Raw genomic sequence first — 19,469 nt, 5'->3', positions numbered from 1 at the left:
TTTCGTATGTGGATATTCTTGTTTATTAACTTGGGAAATCTTCTTGAAAATGTTCAAATAGGCTAAGCCACCTGGCCAACTTAGTGAATGGTAGATGGAAGGTTTAAATCAGGAAAGTATTTGTGCTCTATATATTCATGACTGTCAGAAGGCAAACCACATGACCTGGTCAGACCTATGGACAATTTTCTCTCCTCTGCTCCTTGGAAGTCTCACAGAGACTCTGGTGCAGTCTGTTTTTACACATTGCTTGTAAAGTACGTGAGTAAGACTTTGCACTTAAGGAAGATCTTTCATCTGAGTCATTGGAGAGCTGAACAAAAAACGAGTTATTATCTATCCTCCTTCAAATGGGAAGGGCTGATCCTAACCTCTAATGTGCTGACAGGGAGACAGAACTTGTACAGGTGAAGTGATTTTGTGAAAGTCACACAATCAGTCTGTGATGGCCTTTTCCAAAAAACACCCCTGAAAAATCATGACAAATAAAGCAATTGTCTCATATGATTAGCATTGCCTTCTACCATTAACACTGTTTTTCTCTGTCCTCACTACTACATCATACTCTACAATGTTCTCCCTCGTCACCATAAGTGGGATGGAGTGCTCTTTATGCAAATGCACTTTGTCAAAAATGTAGATCCCTGTAATTTCAACCACAGTTCTCTTCATCTATTTTTTAAGGTCTTAGTGTAGAAGTTCCCAAATGCTTTGAATGGGGTTGAAAAGGCTCATCAAGAAACTCTCGTCTCCTGCTGCCTCCTTTGGCTTCATCAAAACTCTTGCAATAATCAAGGTAAAAAAAGAATTTGTGAGATTCACAGGAAGATGCCTGGATTCAAGCCAAAACACCAAAGATGGAGACAAACTGTGTTAGAGATGTGACTCTAGCAGTTGACAAGGATTTTGTTAGGCAGAGACTGCTGGCTGTTTACAAACCCAACAGGAATGACTCTATTACTGGTAACTCTAAGAAGTCCTCACTTTGAGTGTTGAGGTATGCAAAGATGATGGGTGGGAACAAAAAATAAAATACCTAGGAATTAACTAAAGAAGTGAAGGACCTATAATATGAAAACTTCGAAAATCTGAAAAAGGAAATTAAAGCAGAACTAAGGAAGTAGTAAAACCTCCCATGCTCCTGGATAGAGAGGATTAACATCATAAAAATGGCAATACTGCTAAAGGCTATCTACAAATTCATTGTGATACCTATCAATATCCCAACCTCATTCTTCAGTGAAATAGAAGCAATTCATTTTGTTCATATGGAACAATAAAAGACTCAGAGTAGCAAAATTAATCCTTCGCAGAAAGAACAGTGCTGGAGGAATAACAATACCAGACTTCAAACTCTACTACAAGGCCATAGTAATCAAAACAGCTTGGTTCTGGCACAAAAACAGACCTGAGGACCAATGGAATAGAACTAAAAACCCAGAAATTAATCTGTAGGCCTATAGTCACCTACTCTTCAATAAGGGAGCAAAAAAATAGAATGGAAGAAAGCCTCTTCAGTAAATGATGCTGGAAAAAAATGGTTAAACATCTGTAGAAAACTAAAGCTAGATCCATATATATCATCCTTAACTAGAATCAACTCCGAATGGATGAAAGACCTCAAAGTCAAAGTGGACACCCTGAAAACATTACAGGAAAGAATAGGAGAAACTCTAGGGTTCCTTGGCACAGGCCAACATTTTCTTAATAAAGACCCAGAAACACAACAAATCAAAGAAATGGGAAACAAATGGAACTGCATGAAATTGCAGAGTTTCTGCATGGCAAAGGACATAGCTAGCAAGATCAATAGAAAGCCCATGGACTGGGAGAAGATCTATACAATAGACAATGGCCTCATATCTAAAATATACTTAGAACTCAAAAATTAAATCCTGTAAAAACAAATCCTCAAAGAAACAACTGCCCCATTGATAAATGGACTAAAGACTTAGAGCGAAACTTCTCTGAAGAGGAAATAAGAATGGCCAATAGACACATGAAGAAATGCTCAATTACTCTGGCCATAAAAGAAATGCAAATCAAAGCAACACTGAGATTCCACCTCACGCCAGTTATTATGACTATAATCAAGAACTCTAATAACAACAGATGCTGGAGGGGATGTGGCCAAAAGGGAATCCTACTGCATTGTTGGTGGGAGTGTAAACTTGTTCAACCACTTTGGAAAGTAGTGTGGAGGTTCCTCAAAAGACTCCACATAGAGCTCCCCTATGACCCAGCAATCCCACTTCTGGGCATTTACCCAAATGATCACAAACAAGGCCATACTAAAGCTACCAGCACAACTATGTTTATCTCAGCATTATTCATCATAGCTAAGATATGGAACCAACCCAGATGTCCCTCAGTAGATGAATGGATCAAGAAAATGTGGTATATATACACAATGGAATTCTATGCCTCCATTAGAAAGAATGACACCACTCCATTTGTTGGGAAATGGAAAGACTTGGAAAAGAATCATATTAAGTGAAGTAAGACAGTCCCAACAACAGGGGATATACCATAGGAGGAAGAACACACAAAGGAAACAAACAAAAAAAGAAATCACATAGTACATTTAAAACAGTAACAATAAAGACAGATCTCTTATGTCCATATCTTGGGGTCCATTTCACTTGGTATCATCATATATGGACATATGTACATAGCTTTTGAGCTTTTCAACTCATCTGATAAGATTAGCCATTATGTATACTAATTATTGCAAATAAGGAAAACCATGGGACAGCACTGTTCTTTCTGCTAAGGATTAATTTTGCTATTCTGAGTCTTTTATCGTTCCATATGAACAAGATGGATTGCTTCTATTTCACTGAAGAATGAGGTTGGGATATTAATAGGTATTCACAATGAATTTGTGGATATTCCCTGTTGTCACTGTACTTGATTTTGGTACCCTGCATCTTGGATATACACTTGTCTAATCTGGGAAGGGGAAGGGGAATAACAAAACGCTGAAACAAGGACACAGGATGACCCACTGTAACAATGATACCCACAGGACTGTAAATTGGAAAGGAACTTTACAACTTTGGCTGGGGGTGGGGTGGGTGCGGAAGAGTGGGGGAGGGAAGGGATAGTGGGACAACAACAAGGGAAGGGGTAACTATGATCTACAATAATGCACTCATTGCCTTACTCACGACACTGTGACCCCTCTGAACAGCATCTTTATGATGAAATTTTCAAAAAGGTGATGGATGGGATGATAGGTCCATGGTTATGTTACCTTTTATATAAGATTGTGTCTTCACATTTAGAAGTGAGCCACCATGTTACAAGAATATCTGTGAAATGGTTCCATGGCTAGGGACTACCAGCAGCTGTTTAGAGCTGAATTATCTCTGCTTGATATGCAGCAATGAACTGGAATCTCAAGTGTACCATCATCAAAGTGTCAGAGTCTGCCAACAACCATATGAGCTTGGAAGATGACCAGGGATCCAGAAAGAAATGCAGAACAACCAACAACCTGACTGTATCATTGTGAGAAACCAGGAAACCTACTTCTATCATTTACAGCTTCCTGGTCTTCCACACTGATATAATGTATACATTTTTAAGCCACTAAGTAAGTGCATGATAATCAAATATCTTCCATTTTCACTGAAAATGATATTTAACAACATTTTGTAGGCAAAAAGGATGCCTTAATAGATTTCAATCTAATGAATGCTTTTTGTAATCTCTTACAACTGAAAGACGTGAAAGATAAGATTGCTGGGAAAAATCTCTGAAGGAAAAGCAACAGGCATCCTAAGTATAGAAGTCTGCGTACTTGAATATGTTACTCATCCTATGCTTTCAAAAATGGGAATCATTATTAAAAAAAGGAAACAGCAGGGACCTTATCTTATTAAAAGTTAATTTTCCTGCATAACATTCATAATTGCCTAGTGCTTTAAAGGGGCAAAAAGCCAGATTATTCATCAGAGAAGGATGATAGATAGATAGATAGATAGATAGATAGATAGATAGATAGATAGATAGAAAGATAGATAGAAAGATAGATAGATAGATAGATGATGACCAAGATTGTTTTTCTCCAATATAGCTTTCTGTTCATTGTTTATTATAATGCATTTTTAATTTAGAAATTCATAAACTTGAAAATGAAGACTCCTGATTAGCCTAGACTGAACTCATTGAAAATCATCCAATATGAGATCTGTTATTTCCACTATTTCCACTCAGTCTTGGTCCATAACTAAGTCACCCAAGACCTCATGAGGTTCCAATGCCACCCAGTCTAGTCAGGGGTATTTGACATTTTAGGGTTCATCATAATTATATCAACTCATTTTGTGAGAGAAACATCCTTTCAGATTCTTATATTTAGTTCCATGGGTCTCAGTCTTGGCTGCACATCATAATTACTCAAGAAGCTTTATAAATCCTGATGCTCAGGCTTTTTCCCAGAGCAATTACATCAGAATCATCAAGCATGGTACCCAACTATTTGTAATGTTTAAAGCTCCCCAGATGATTGCAACATGCAGTGAAATTTGAAACTGCTGATCTGTAGATAATATTTTTGATCATCCTGTATTCTTTCTAGTACATAATTACGCCGTCCAATACCCAAGATACCTCCTGGGAGCTATGGAGGACAACGATGACTGTCCCACATTTTTGATGAAGCACACAACTTCACTTGGGGCCATGCTCTGTAAAATTTCCCCCTTTTCATTGAACTTCATGTTCTTTTTTTTTTTTGTATAGAGACAAAGACACGAAGCCTATGGGGCACTGAGTCAGAAGGGCTGTCCAAAGAAAGAAGATATGGAACCCAGTGTGACTGACACCCAAGGCTGTGATGCCCAGTGAGCCAGGGATAGTTAAGGGGTGGTCCCTGGGCCAGCAGTAGCAGCAGCACCTTGGAACTTAAATGCACATTCTAAGCTCAAGTAAGTGATTCAGAGACACAGTAGCTATGGAGAAACATCAGGCTTCATGATACTCCACCACTACCTTGTCTCTAGATAAGCTGTCCAATGTTGGAAACTTAGTTCAATGTGCAACAAGAGAAACAGCAACCTGTAGGTGATACAAGGAATAAGATGGATGAGGGGAGGTGAAATCTGCTGTCACCCTTCTTCCCTTTCTCCCCTTTCCTATCTGAATTAATGACGTATTGAAGATCAGAAGGAATCTGTCAATGGGCAACTCTGGTGAGCTTTATTTGCATGAGTGTCTAGAAAGTTGGGTTGCTCGTGATTCTTTTAATCATAATACAAAGAGTTTGACATGGCTTCTTTAAGAATGAGTATATCAGCTGTTTCCATGGAAATAGTACTTTGCTTTCCAGTGTTCTAAAAAATTGACCTTCACAACCAAGAGCAGTTGGTTTGATGGAAGCCATCTTAGTAAAACATGAATGTGGATGACCTGCTTTGGTGTGTCACTGCTGTGTTTTAGGGCACATTTGTTAGTGCTGCATGTCTGACTAGGGTAACTTAAAAATCAAAGGGCCATTCTAATTTGATATTTATTACCAATTTTTGTGCAAGTTAAATTCGTTGTTTTTAAGAAGTATGTAAAATGTGCTTTAGAAACATTCAGGTCTGATGGAAATTTATCTCAGGGAGTGTTATTGGATGGGGGAGAAAAAAAGAATTGGGAGAGAGAATAGAAAGAAGAAGACTGGGATATATCTGAAAGTACCAGAGACAAGCCTTATTTGCAATAACTAGTATATGTCTGAGTCAACCAGAAAAGGTCAGATAAGTTGATGTTAGGGGAATGAACCCCAAGAGAAGTATTCAAATGTTTTTTTTCCTTTCATGCAATGGTTTCTAACATATTTACAAGATGATTTCTTTTTTTTTTGCAGTACAAAAGCTTCATTTGAAGTTGGGCTATTTTATTGTCTGTTACCCGCATTATCTTAACATTATAAATACTATCGACAAAGACACGTTGTAATACACAGCAGTGGCAACACCAAACCACTCCTTTGATACAAGATGATTTCTATGTTGCTTTGTATGTCCCTCCCCCAGGATATAACCCCTGTTTTCACTGTATTTGATGTTGGTATAATTTGTGGAAGGGAAGGGAAAAAACAGATAGTTTAACTAGGAATACGGGCGGACCCTTTGCAACAATGAGATGTACAAGTCGTTAAGTCGAAAAACGAACTTTACAACTTTGGTGGAGGGGGGAGGTTTGGGTGGGGGGAGGGGGGAGCATGGGAAGGGATGGGAAGGGGAAACAAAGAGGAGGCAACAATGCTTGATAAGAAATGTACTCGTTATCTTGCCCATGTAATTGTAACTCCTCTGTACTGTATTCTCACAATAAAAAAATAAAAAAATAAATAGCAAAAAAAGAATTAAATGAAAGAAAGAGATAAGGAGAGTTAAGAAATACAGATAGGGTCAAAGAAGAAAATGCACAAAAAGGAAGAGGAGAGAATGTATAGACAAGGGAAAATAAAATCAAACAATGAATGCAGACTTTGGAGCCTGATAATTTATTCTGAAGTATCACTTGAATAAGACATGCTACAGAGATGCTACCTCCAAAGGTTAATGATGGCAGTAATCATGATTCCAATTTATAACCAACAGGATGAAATACATCAAGATCTCAGACAGAGAGACCCACAGTGACAGCAGAGGAATAATAACATAACCACAGGGAGGAACACAGGGATGTTGGAGGTTAAAGTGTAAGAAAGACAAACAACCCTGCTTATGACGTGATCACTGAACTGAAAAGAAGCAGTTAGATGCGCCTCAAATTTTGATGTGAATACATGCAAATGGTTATTCTGTGACTGGGCCTCTCCTACCATCTACTTTAGCTAATGTTGGTCTCTTTTTATTTATTTTCTCTTCCCATCATTGCTGCTAAATATTGTCCTTCTGCCAGTGGTCAATGTACCCATTCCTTTCTGAGCTCGGTAAGCTACAATGGAAGAGACAATACTCAATCTCCAAACAAGTTATCAAAGCCTTTTCCTCTTTATGTATTGCTCTGGTTAGGATATGAGGCAGCCTCCCCTCCCCCCCCCCCAAGACTCCTGTGTTGAAGGCCTGGGTTCTAGCAAATGACACTAATGAGATATGGTTAGATTATAAGAGTGATCACTTCATCAATGGGCAATCCATTGATAAGCTCATGTCTAATGGACTATTAGAGGGCCGGGCTGGGTTGGAGGAAGTATGTGACTAGCATTATGCCTTGAAAGACAGCATCCTTTCCTGGCCTCTCTGTGTCCAGTATTGTATAAGGTGAAAATCTTTGCTCAACCATAGTCCTCTGCTATGATGTTCTGCTTCATTCAAAGCCCAGAAGCAATAGTGCCATGTTCTGAAAACTCAAAAACTGGGAAACCAAAAAAATCTTTTCTCCTTTAAGCTGCTCTTCCCAGGAATTTTTTCCAGTGGTAGAGAAAGCTAACTAATACATGCCAATGTTATAGATCAATACATCAATTTATATAATATATAATCATCTTGGTCAGTCCGTATCAAGATTCTTTTATTCCTTGATGGAACTGGGGTTTGAACTTAGGGGCTTGCATTTCTTAGGTAGGTGTTCTACCACTTGAACCATGCCAGGTTTCTTCAAGATTCCTTTTAAGGAGTTCCAGTGCTCAAGTATGTGATGAGCTACCATCTCCACTATAATTTACCCTGTCCTAGTGAGCCAACACAGAGCCTAAGCATCTGCAGAAGCCTGAAGTTGGAGAATGATATGAGGAAGCTATTTTGCATAACATAGGAAAAAGTTTAAAAGATCCAGAGCAGCAAGAAGCTGAAGACAAGACACAGGATGAAGACAGATGACATACAGTTAGGGAGATAATGGAAGACTGTGTATAATGTGAACCAAGAAGGCCTAGAACATATTCTGACAAAGCAGGTGGTATGGCAAGTTCTCCAGATAAACCTTTGTTATAGAGATCAAAGATGATTCAAAGCTTCCATCAGGTATGTCCTAACCAAGGCTAGACAAAGGCAGCAGTTGAGGGGCAGATTTGCAGAAGGTTTTGGACACAATGCATTTTGGTATGACGTGGCATTTGGGGTGAGTTTTGGGAAGGGTCAAAGCAATGCAATTTGGATTTCCAGAATCATCTGTCAATACCAATTTCGTTTACATACACACACATATACACACACTATACATAACCATATATGTGGTTCCTATGCAATTTGATACAAAAATATTTGAAATTGTTTTGATTTTTTGAAACAGAGTCTTTCAGTATTCCTGCCTCTCCTTCCCAAGTTCAGGGATGACAAGGGATAAGCTACCATGCCTGGCAACATTTAATACCTTTAAGTAAAGGTTATCTTCAGATGAATTCATAGTAGGCCTTTCATAGTAAGACTTCAGATCATAAGCTCTTTGATCTGGATCTTCGCCAGTGTTTGAAAACTGTATCTAGCTGTATATAAAGCATATACCTGTTATTCAGAAAACATGTATGGCTAATAAATTGTTGAGACCCCTTCCTTGACTCCCATTCCCTTGTATGCACAGGTTCTCAATTCTCTTGAACACCATCCATCCAGGAAAGAGGCCACATGCATACTGAGACAATGAGAACCAGACTCTGTGACTATCTACAAATCTCTGTGATTTCCACCTTTGGCAGCGTGGTCCTCTACTAACAATAAAGAGTATAACAAAATGTATCCAGTGCTAGAAATGGAGTTGCTCGATGAAGCACCAACTGATAGTTGAGAAATGAAGAGATATTTGAATCGATGTCATTACAGCTGAGGAAGACAATATTGTTAACTAAACTTAAACCAAGTCAACCTTTCTTTGTAAGCACCCATCTTGGTGCCATGGCAACTTCACTGGACTCGTATCTCACATCTAAGTGAATTGAACTCTCTGTGGAAATGACTTTTCACCTCAGGAAGGATCTGTGAACAATGCATGAAGGGTAAGGCTCTTGCGAGATAGTGTGCTTTCCCCTCCATCCCTGTCATTTCTCCATGCTCCTCTGAGAACGGGGTGAAAGGGAGATCAACATAGAGAATGCTCACGTTCTTAAATCCTCTGTAAAGAATCTGCAGCTCCTTCTTGGTGAATTTGCTCTGGGCTTCCAGCAGCTCCAGGGCCTCAGGCCGATGCCTGACTGTGGCCATCTCCAGTTCATCTTCCACACTATCTGTGGAGGAAAACCAGAAAGACTCTTTAGGCCAGCTGATGCTAACCAGCTCTCATAATAAGCAATCCAAGAAAATGAGACAAAATGGTTGCTTGTTAGATATCTGAAATTCATGCCTAGAGGAAGGGTCCTATACTACCAATAATCACCTTTCCACTTCTCAGCATTCATAGTATTAGGCTGAGACACCTCTCTATGAATGATTATGTTTTTGCACATTTTGGTTATTATATATAACTGAAGTTTTAATATTCATATTCATTTACAGTTATATTTTAACAGTTTGCAAAGTAAAATAAACCCAGCAATCCAATCTGAAATTTGCACACCAACACCAAGATCTAGTTATCTAATTGGAATTGTTTTTAAACAGTCAGCATCTTCATCTTTTTTTTTTGGATCCGGTTGTAGGTCCTAAACTCTGGGCCTGGGCGCTGTCCCTCAGCTGTTCAGCTCAAGGCTAGCGCTCTACCACTTGAGCCACAGCGCCACTTCCGTTTTTTTTTCTTTTTGCTTATGTGGTGCTGAGGAATCGAACCCAGGGCCTCATGCATGCAAGGCAAGCACTCTACCACTGAGCCACCTTCCCAGCCCTTCATCTTTTTTTAAAATTGTGCAACTATGAGAATCCTATCTGCTCTTTCCTGTGGGCCTTTGAACAACCTGTTCAGATCAGGGGTTGACCAGGGTGGAGTGGGCAGCTTTCCCGTCACTCTTCCAGCAGCTCAGGTTTGTGGATGCACCCTATTGGCACTGGGGTCAATTGTGTAGCCCACAGAGTTTGTAATTATAGACAGGATTATCACTCTGAAGTGTACCCATACTCTACAATTTCTCAGATTCTGTGCAAAAAGACTTCTGTGCTAACATGTTGGAGAACTTCTGCAAACTTTCACATAATTTGGGGATGAAATATTGGGATATATTGTTTTTGAGAAGATGTGTCACAAATGATTTGGTTAAACTTTGCTATTCCCAATTAGCCACCAAATTATTTGTCCACACAACCTTTTTGACCCCCAAGCCACATTGATATTATCTTTACAGTTGCCTTATAACCTGATAAATGTAAGGATCTAGATGTGGTGTCTCAATCACAGCACCCTTCTGTACATCTTTGGGTGAAATAGATTCTTAAATAAATACTCCCTATTGTAATGCAGTCCCTACTTCATAGAAAGAATTCAGGTTCCGTAAGGACCTATGGCATTTCCCCATTCAATTCCTTCACCTTGACCACAAATGCCAGACTCAGAGCAGTGAGGCTAAGGAGAAGAGTTACCTCTCAGCTCCTCTATCCCAGGACCTGCAATTCCAATTCTGTGTCTCATGGGTCAGTGAGAAATGCAGTCATTTCTCTGATTATTGTACCATTTTTGACACCCACAATACTGCATTTTGCTGATATGTGTATGCACTTACTCTCTACCTCATTAAGGGTGTCAAGGGGTCTAACTTCTTCCTAAACAGGAAGTAGAATTCTAGTCAAAGCAACTCTAACCAAGGTACATCCAACCCTCTAAGCTCAAGGACATTACAGAAGACCAACAATGATGAAACAAACACATGGAATGGTTGTATTTGTCCAACCATTAACAGAAGTCAAGAGCAAATATGTAGTCATTACTTTTCATACTCTAATAATTTATTTGGAAACAATGACATAGAAAAGCTTCCGAATACGAATGGATGGCTACAAATACTAGAAAATATTATAAAAGAGAGGGAAGCCATTAATACATTTAGAATTGGTAAGGGTAAAGCTGATGAGAATATGAGTAAGATGTTTACCTCAAGTGGTAGAAAGAGCTCAAAGTTCCACAGAAAAGACACTGGAACATTAACATTGGTTTCAGGCTGTGCATTATAGGAAAATATCAAATAAGCAGAAATAGGACTGGGTCAATTTTCTCTTTCATTCATTTGAACAAATAGAACTATTGTACTCAATGACCTTGAAGGAAAGTGTTATTATGATTGCCGCTGAGCCAATGACTTGACCTGAGGTGTATTATTGTACTTTTCCTGATAGAAGAGAAGAGGCATACAGTAGATCTGATCAACATAGGTAATAACAAATAGAAAGCTTCTACTTGATACCCTGTAGTTACAAATTATTTGGTGAATAAAAGAATGAATGTATAAAAGAATAAAGAAATGATATTGTTGTTCAGGTTTTCACTCCTCTAGAGTCTCTCAAACCTCTGTTTCTTTGAGACATATTTTTCAACTTAGGATTGTGAACTGTTAGTGGGCCTTAAATGTCTTCAGTTAGAATTGCTGGTCTCTGTTCGTTTCTCCTGGAAGCAGAGTATAAGCAAAAGGAGAGGAGATTTTAATCAGATTTTCTTGCAGCCTTTCAATCACAGCGTGACCCTGTCTAGACCTCCTGACTCCTCCACTAGTGAGAAACAAAACAGCACATTAACCTCTCAGCCTCTCCACACTGCTGCCTGAGTCACACTACTAACTGTGTCTTCTTGAATTGTCACAGACTTGTAGATTCTATACTGAGAGAAAAAGCCCAAGGCTAGAGGGTCAGTATAACTGAATTAAGTGTGTGTGTGTGTGTGTGTGTGTGTGTGTGTGTGTGTGTGTGTGTGTGATTGGATGATGATCACATGAAATATTCAAAAGGAGCCACACTCCAAGAGTCTGCCTTTGGGCTCTCATGTTTTCCTGGCTGACTGCTACCTTTCTTCTTAATGACTTTTACCTGCCAAAGGGCTGTTCCTATTTTTAGGAGGCTGACAGGCTCTAAAAACATACCTGAAATCATTATCAAATGCCAGGAGATGAGAAGCTGCAAAAGCAACACCACAGGATGTAATCAGCTCTGGTTCCTGGAGGAGAATTCTGTGGGAAGTGCAGCCTGACTCTACACAAGACCCAGAGTCACCTTGTGTCTCAGCCACCACCAAGAGCACATAATTGTGAGCACTTCTGCATGGAGCCTCACCTGTATTGAGTCCTTCCTAGGCCAGGATGCAGATGAGGCTCCTGTGGAACTTTGTCCTCACAATAACCTCCACAATGTGTGTGTGTGTGTGTGTGTGTGTGTGTGTGGAGATTGTTAATAAAAACACTACCTTGCAGGGAATTTTGCTCTCCACCTAGGAGAGTATTATTTTAATACTAATAAATTCTGTGAGATACTTTGTTTCTCTTATTTTTTACAAGGAATAATAGAGTAGGTTAAATAAGCTAAGCAAGGCGACGTCTGAGCTGGAACATGACCTCTGGCTTTGTGACACTAATGATCATTGGTTTCAGGAATATGTAACTTAAATTATACAACATTTGTACATGTTCATACATATACATATATGATGGGCATATGTATATATGAGTATCTGTCCATTCACATTTTTGTAAATAACACACACATATGGTATTAGTTTGAATTCAAGGCCTCTCACACTTTCTAGGACAGTGCACTCCATACCTCAGCCCCTTTTGCTTTTTTTATTTTTTGGATAGGGTCTCCTGCTTTTTCCATAAGGCTGGCTTAGGACTTTGATCCTTCTATCTGTAACTGCCTTCCATGTATCTGGGAACACACAAGTATATGACAAAGCCCAGATTATTAACTGAAATCAGGTCAAGTTAACTTTTGGCCCAGGTTGGCCTCAAACTCTGATCATTCTAATTTTAGCCTCTTGAGGAACTGGGATTCCAGGAGTAATACACTCTTTTAAGAAATGAGAGTTGTTATATGTTTAGATTCAAAATCCTAGGGGATAAATGGCCACTTAATTTCCAGTTCCTCCATTTCTCTCTGTCAAGTAACCTCAAGGTGCATCAAAGGCATGATCAGCTCAATAGATAACTTCACAGCCGAAGAATATAAGTATTTGCAGGGCAGATTGAATCTCACAGCTCGCAATGTCACAGAGGGCTTTTATATTTCCACATTATATCAGGAGAACTATAGATCCAGAGTGGCTGAGTAGTTTATCTGAAAGCAGGAGATCTCTGGTCTCCTGAAGGACTTCAGGCTTTGCCAGAGCATGGTGTGAATTCAATGCTAAATTTGCATTCCAAGACAAGGCAAATACAAATAGCATTTTAATTCATGTGGCTTCTAATAGATTTGATTTTAATCAGACAATGAATTACCAAACCCAGATATCCTTGAACTTCGTAGTAGTCTCTTCTTGTTCTTTGTTCTTCAAATTTAAGTCTCTCAGAGCTCAGGTTGTCCTATGTCTGAGTCAACAGCCCCCTTAGGTCATGACACAATTGGGCTAGAAATTGGAATTCAAATCTCCAGGGAACCACAGAATGAGACTTTTTAAAAATAGCCATTATTCTCCTCTTTCCTCACAACTCCCCTTAAAATACAGTGAAAACTTATTGCAGCCTAACTCATAATTATGCAAATTTGACTCTATCTAAGGTCAAACCATACTCCTCCAGATATAACTACAGAAGATTTTGCTTTATAATACTAAGTGTGGGTACTGACTTCTAAATCCATGAATGTGTAAGCAGGAATTGAAATTCAGAATACCAAACAACTTTATAGAGGAAGTCAGTTTAGAACGCAAACCAGCCATACAGAGTAAGTCCCTTTCTGGGATGCTATAGCCTTCTGTCTGGCAACCTGGCCCAGAAGCATCTAATTAGACATACTAATGGTACTCAATCAAAAGTTGTCAAATAAATGAGTCACTATTTGGAGCATTCCAAGGACAGCGTATATATGCACAGAATGCCTGATTTCTAAATATAACATGACCGTTCTTTAAAAATGTGTTTACTCTTCATTATGAAACAACAGCAACGACAAAAATTAAGCTGGGCATAAGCTGGGCTCATGCTTGTAATCCTAGCTACTCAGGAGGCTGAGATCTGAGGATTGCAGTTCAAAGCCAGCCCAGGCAGAAAAGTGCATGAGACTCTTATCTGCAATTAGCCACCAGAAAACTGGAAATGGCATTGTGGCTCAAAGTGGTAGAGCATTAGCTTTCAGCCAAAGAGCTCAAGGGCAGAGCCTAGACCCTGAGTTCAAACCCATGACCAATTAAAAACAAACATAAATACTATAACTTTAACCCTTTATCTGAGCTGAAGTTGATTTGGTTTTCCAAGGCCTCAGCCTCCGTGGCTTGTGTTGCTTGATCTCATTTATAGTAATAACCCTCTGAGTGTTTGCTCCTCAGGGTTACCTCTGACTGAATCAACCCAGCAATGGCATGGCAATAACATCATGATTTGGTTGATTACTTTCAAAAGATACATTGTACATTATCAAACACGAGAAGATTGGTCCAATGGGAGGTATTGAAGGGGATTTTACTGGAGATTTTTGGCCATCATGTTGGAAACAACCCCAGAATAAGGTGATTGTCTACTTTTGTCTCATGTTTACACAAGCACAAGACAAAGCTTCTCCTCTAACTCCCCACCCAGGCCCAATATTTTTTTAAACAAAGCTATCCTGCTATCGGCTATTGGCTATCCGCTATCGACTTCCTTATTAAGGCCTACACTCAGCCTCTCAAAGAAGTTAGCCTGATAACCAGGAATTAGTATCATGAGATGAAGAATTTGTTCAAGTCTGTACAACTTCAAAACCGATGAGGAAAATGGATCTGTCACTAACTTCCTGTGTTTCTTTCTGCTATTCTACCATTTGACTTCTGTGGACAGGAACTTCAAACCTGGGTTAGGCTCTGTAAATATCTCTTTAAACCTTGGCAACCTTATTCATCTCAAGAAGATGAAGACCAGGGTGCCTCCTTGACTCTTCTTGTCCTCATAACCCTTCACCCAACCACCCACAAGGAGCTATATTCAGCAGCTACAGAGTGTATGAAAATTAATTCCACGCTGCTCATGGGCTGCCCACAAGGAGACAGGAGAAAGCAATGAATCCAACTGAAACACCATGGGAGTCCAAGCCCTTCCTTGACTACTCTGAGCAATTGGAACCCCTATTTTTCTTACTCTGAAAAGTGTCCCTTTAACTTTGACCCTGAGTGTATTTTAGGACCAAAAGAAAAAAAAAGAAACTTTCATAATTAGTACTTTCTTCTATTTTATATTCATACATCACATTGAAAATGGATGTACTTTGAAAATGGCCAATTATTTTGAACATCTTCTGTTCAAGGTGCTTGTTGGCAATGACACTGTAATTCCCACTCTCAGGGAAGCTGAATTGCTTTGCAATTTCGTGATTGAATTCAATCACTTGCAAGATATAACAACCCAGCAGTAAACCGCAGGAGATATTTCTTACAGCATGTATGAATGGATTATCTCTAGCTTATTTATAAACATAAACAACTCTTCAACAAGCCTACAGTTTTATAAGTAATCACTTGATTGGAAGACTTATTGTCAGTATTAAACATATTATTACTGCTCTAAGTCTGAATGAGTCTCTAAAATATTTTCCTTAGGTGACAGGGTCTTAATTGATTGTTTGGGAAATGAAGGAAGTAAATGTTATAGTCCAGACATTCCCAACACAGAGAAAAAAATCTAAATATAGAACTTCTCGGGAGGGGAGGAAAATGGGAAAAGGAACGTGATTGAAATCACCCATAAATAGGGACCCAAAATGACTGATAGTCTAATTAGGCAAGGCAAAAGCCTGAGAGCAATTATGGTCAGAGAGAAAAATTTTCAAAAGTAGTGAAACAGAAAAAGAGATACAGAAAGATAGCCTAGATTAATTCACTAAATTCAAAATGCTTTTAACAAAGAATTTCTCTTGAGCTTTAATAGACTTTCTCTTCTTTGTCCTAAGAATCCAATAAGATCTAGCCACATTTTATATATTTTTTTGTTATGTGTAAGTACTTCACATTCATTAACTCAGAAAATCTTCTACACTATGTTCTTGATACACACTTATACTACACAGAGAGATGAAGTGACTTGCCCACCATCACAGTGTGTCAGAGTAGGCTATAAACTCTGAGAAGTCTGTTCCCAGGATTCATGTGATTAACTATTTGATTACTCGGCCACCACTGAAAAAGGAGGCCACAGGATGTCCCAAATTCGTAGAAATCTCATACACCCAAATAAGAATATGAAAATTAGTAACAAAGAGCTCTAGGCAGAAAATAGAGCTATTCTGGAAATGTAACTGGCCTTGACACTTGACACAAACTCTTTCACTTGTATTTTTCTAATTAGATACAGAGTTCTGGGTGGAATGAGGTAATGTAGGAAAGACATAGAAATAGCAAGTTATAATGTTAGAATTTGAATCTTACAATTCTAACCCTAATTTCTATAAATTACATCTGATTTTCTGAAAACCAAGAAAGCCCACGAGATTGAGGATGTGGGAAAGTACATCGGGGAAATTCATATTGGTAAAGTAAGCAATGACTGATTTTTGATTCTTAATCTTTAGTAGAAGGTTTTCTTCCTCTTACTTTATTTCAGATAGTAACAGGAAAGTGATATATTTTTGTTTGTTAATTTAAAGTTGTTCATTTAAACAGAACAGCTGTAGAATAAATAAAAATATAGAAATTGTATTCCTGCAAAATATAACTACGTAAGAAGTCACTGTATTGTGCTAGAAAGTAGATAATGTATTTAGTTAGAAAGTAGATACTCTGGTAATCTTATTTCCTAGTGACTTTAGGAATGTACTAGGAATCCACTAGTTTAGGAGCTCAGGGAAGTGAGGTAGTTATAAATTCTTTGTAATATGCTTCAGGTTCGTTTTGGGAGTATGCCAGTGATGATAAGCAAAACACCAATATTTAAAACACAATGTTAGGAAAGTTTGGTAGTATCTGAGTTGTGATATGGTCCTGCTGTGTTTCAGCTAGTTTCTGGCTTCAGAAACAGACTGTGTCATACAAGTAACAGTTGGATATATATATATATATATATATATATATATATATATATATATATATATAGTGCCTAGGCAAATTGATGAAACTTGTTTCCTCATATTTCTACCAACATAAAATAACCATAAATTATTGCCCAATATTACAGAACTGGATGACTGACCAAATTAAATGAGATGGAATACCTGGAAGTATATATCTGATTAATAATTCGTTATTATCTGTGGTAGTATATTATTAACACTAATATTGGTGTTACTCATTACACAATGAGTTCACCAGTGCCCAGTAGTGCTAATACAGAAAAAACATTCAGTTATTTCAAATTTCTATTTTTCCCTGGGGTCATTTCCCAATTCTGGCCCTGGACAATGCATTTAACTTTTCTAAGCTTCAACTTAAAAATCTATTTTAGCAATTTCATAAATGAATTACTGACAGATATAAATCTAGAGGTGAAAGCACTTGTGATTATTAATAACTAGTATATATCATTAACTGAGAATATTCTAGGATCCTCTGGATTGAGTTTGATTAACCCTCCTTCTAAGTCTTATTAGCATGTAGACGAAGTGCTTATAGTGCTTATAATAATAAGACCCATGATATTAGTTTATCTGAAGTTTTAAATGGAATAATGCCCACAAAACATTTAAAATAGTTCCTGGGAAGGATGCTATGAAAGAACAACTAATAGAAATTTGTTGTAGCTTCTATGCCATGTTCTTCATTAGACTGTGAGGTCATTATGGGCTGGATTCATGTACACATGGATCTAAGAATAAAGAATCCGTGTGTAGTTCAGTCCTGCTTGCATGCTTGGCATCCAAGCCTGACATGTAGCAGGCTTAGATAAAAGATCTATCTGATGTAATGGTTTGGACCTGACTTTCACCTCTGCTGCTTAGTTGCTGTGCAGTTTAAGATAAACCACTTCAGACCACCCACCTTCCTTCTCTTATCTGTAAAATGGTGACAACAATAAGACTTGAGTGAGCAATAAGTGGACAGAACAAGAAGAATTATATATTAAAAATTTGTGGAATTGGGGCTGTGGCTCAAGTGGTAGAGTGCTTGCCTTGAGCTGAAGAGCTGAGGGACAGCACCCAGGCCCAGAGTTCAAGCCCCACGAACGAAAAAAAAAAATTGTGAAGAGGACATGGTACATTTTAAGAATCCACACGTGCTGTCATTGTGTAGTCATTTTGACATCAATGTTTCTAATATTTGCTCATCTACAGCATTATTTATTTTTACACTTTTATTGAGGTAAATTAACATGATAACTTTACCTATAGGAAAATCCACTAGAGAATTTATTTACTTCTAAACAGATTCACAGAACACTGTAGTATACTCCAGAATTGTCCTGTTACCAAACATCTCAGAAGAAGAAAAAATTTTGATGAAGAGGATAGGCCTTTTTGTGTGTGTGTGTCAGTTCATATGTAGAAATTGTTTTTCCTTTTCCTTTTGTTTTATGAAGCTTGCAAGCAAAGTTGAGTAGAGTTGCTGAAAAGGAAAGCTGCCAATCACATTCGTTGCTTAGATCCCCTGGCAGGAAGGCAATTTGAAAGAAAGAAGGCTAAACTTTAACTCTGAACTCTAAGCAGATAACATAGCTGTAGGTGTATTTTATACTCCTAGTGGGGTGGAAAATTGAGTTGGTGTGATCTGCTAGGTTCTCATTTCTTTATCTAAAGAAACACACCATAAATCATTGACTAGACCCCTACTTAGCCTGAATATTACTTCTTAGGTCAATGCAAATGAAAACTAGAATGTACAACTACAATTAGTTATGTAGGCGACCAAGCATGAAAATGTTAATAAAGTAAGCTCCATTCTGAACAGGCTCCCAAGAATTAATAAAATAATAAATATTTTCTACATTTGTATTTGAAAGTACTTATCAGCCCAAGCATTTTGGCTCATTAAGAACTACAAAAATGATAGAAGGCTCAGGTGGGAAGAAAACTATCTCATCGTGATAGGAAACCAAAATAAAAAAGATACAATAATCAATAAAGCTATTTAAACTGTGTCTTAGACTTTCATTTATTTTATTTTAGGACCATTAACCAAGGTGTCTATCAGCAGATGAATAAATTTTACAAGAGGTAATATATACATACACACATAAATGTATATGTGTTTGTCTAGGTATATATATATATATATATTATACAATATAATATGTGTGTGTGTGCATTATGGTTGTTCTCCAAAGGACCCAGCTTTGTGGAATACATCTAGGTGTTGCTCAGTGTCATCTAGGTGACCACAGTGATTGCAGTCACTCTAGTGGGGTAGAAGAGCAGCAAGAATGGTTAACTTATTTATGGTCCATATAAGTACATGTGAGACTTTCTCATTTAATCCTTTGAGAAAGAACATAGAATATTTACCATTCTGCAGAAGGGGTAAGCAACCTATCTAAGATGTCTATAGCTAGTTAGTCATGGAACCAGGAT

General features: G+C 38.1%; 1 protein-coding gene across 4 annotated transcripts in view; it reads right to left on the bottom strand.

The window, feature by feature from the left end:
* The window catches only part of Kcnip4 (potassium voltage-gated channel interacting protein 4), an 896,578-nt gene that overhangs the window by 65,456 nt on the left and 811,653 nt on the right, over nucleotides 1-19,469 (bottom strand). For all 4 annotated transcript variants that reach the window (XM_070012219.1, XM_070012218.1, XM_070012217.1 and 1 more), the window contains exon 2: nucleotides 9,039-9,163. In XM_070012219.1, the coding sequence (XP_069868320.1) occupies nucleotides 9,039-9,163 (125 nt within the window). The remainder of the gene's footprint in view (nucleotides 1-9,038; nucleotides 9,164-19,469) is intronic.

This window comes from Dipodomys merriami, unplaced genomic scaffold (genome assembly GCF_024711535.1).
Source record: "Dipodomys merriami isolate MVZ:Mamm:240054 unplaced genomic scaffold, mDipMer1.0.p SCAF_9, whole genome shotgun sequence".
NCBI lineage: Eukaryota > Metazoa > Chordata > Mammalia > Rodentia > Heteromyidae > Dipodomys > Dipodomys merriami.
Note: the sequence above shows the minus strand (reverse complement) of the source record. Positions and strands in the feature narration are given on the sequence as shown.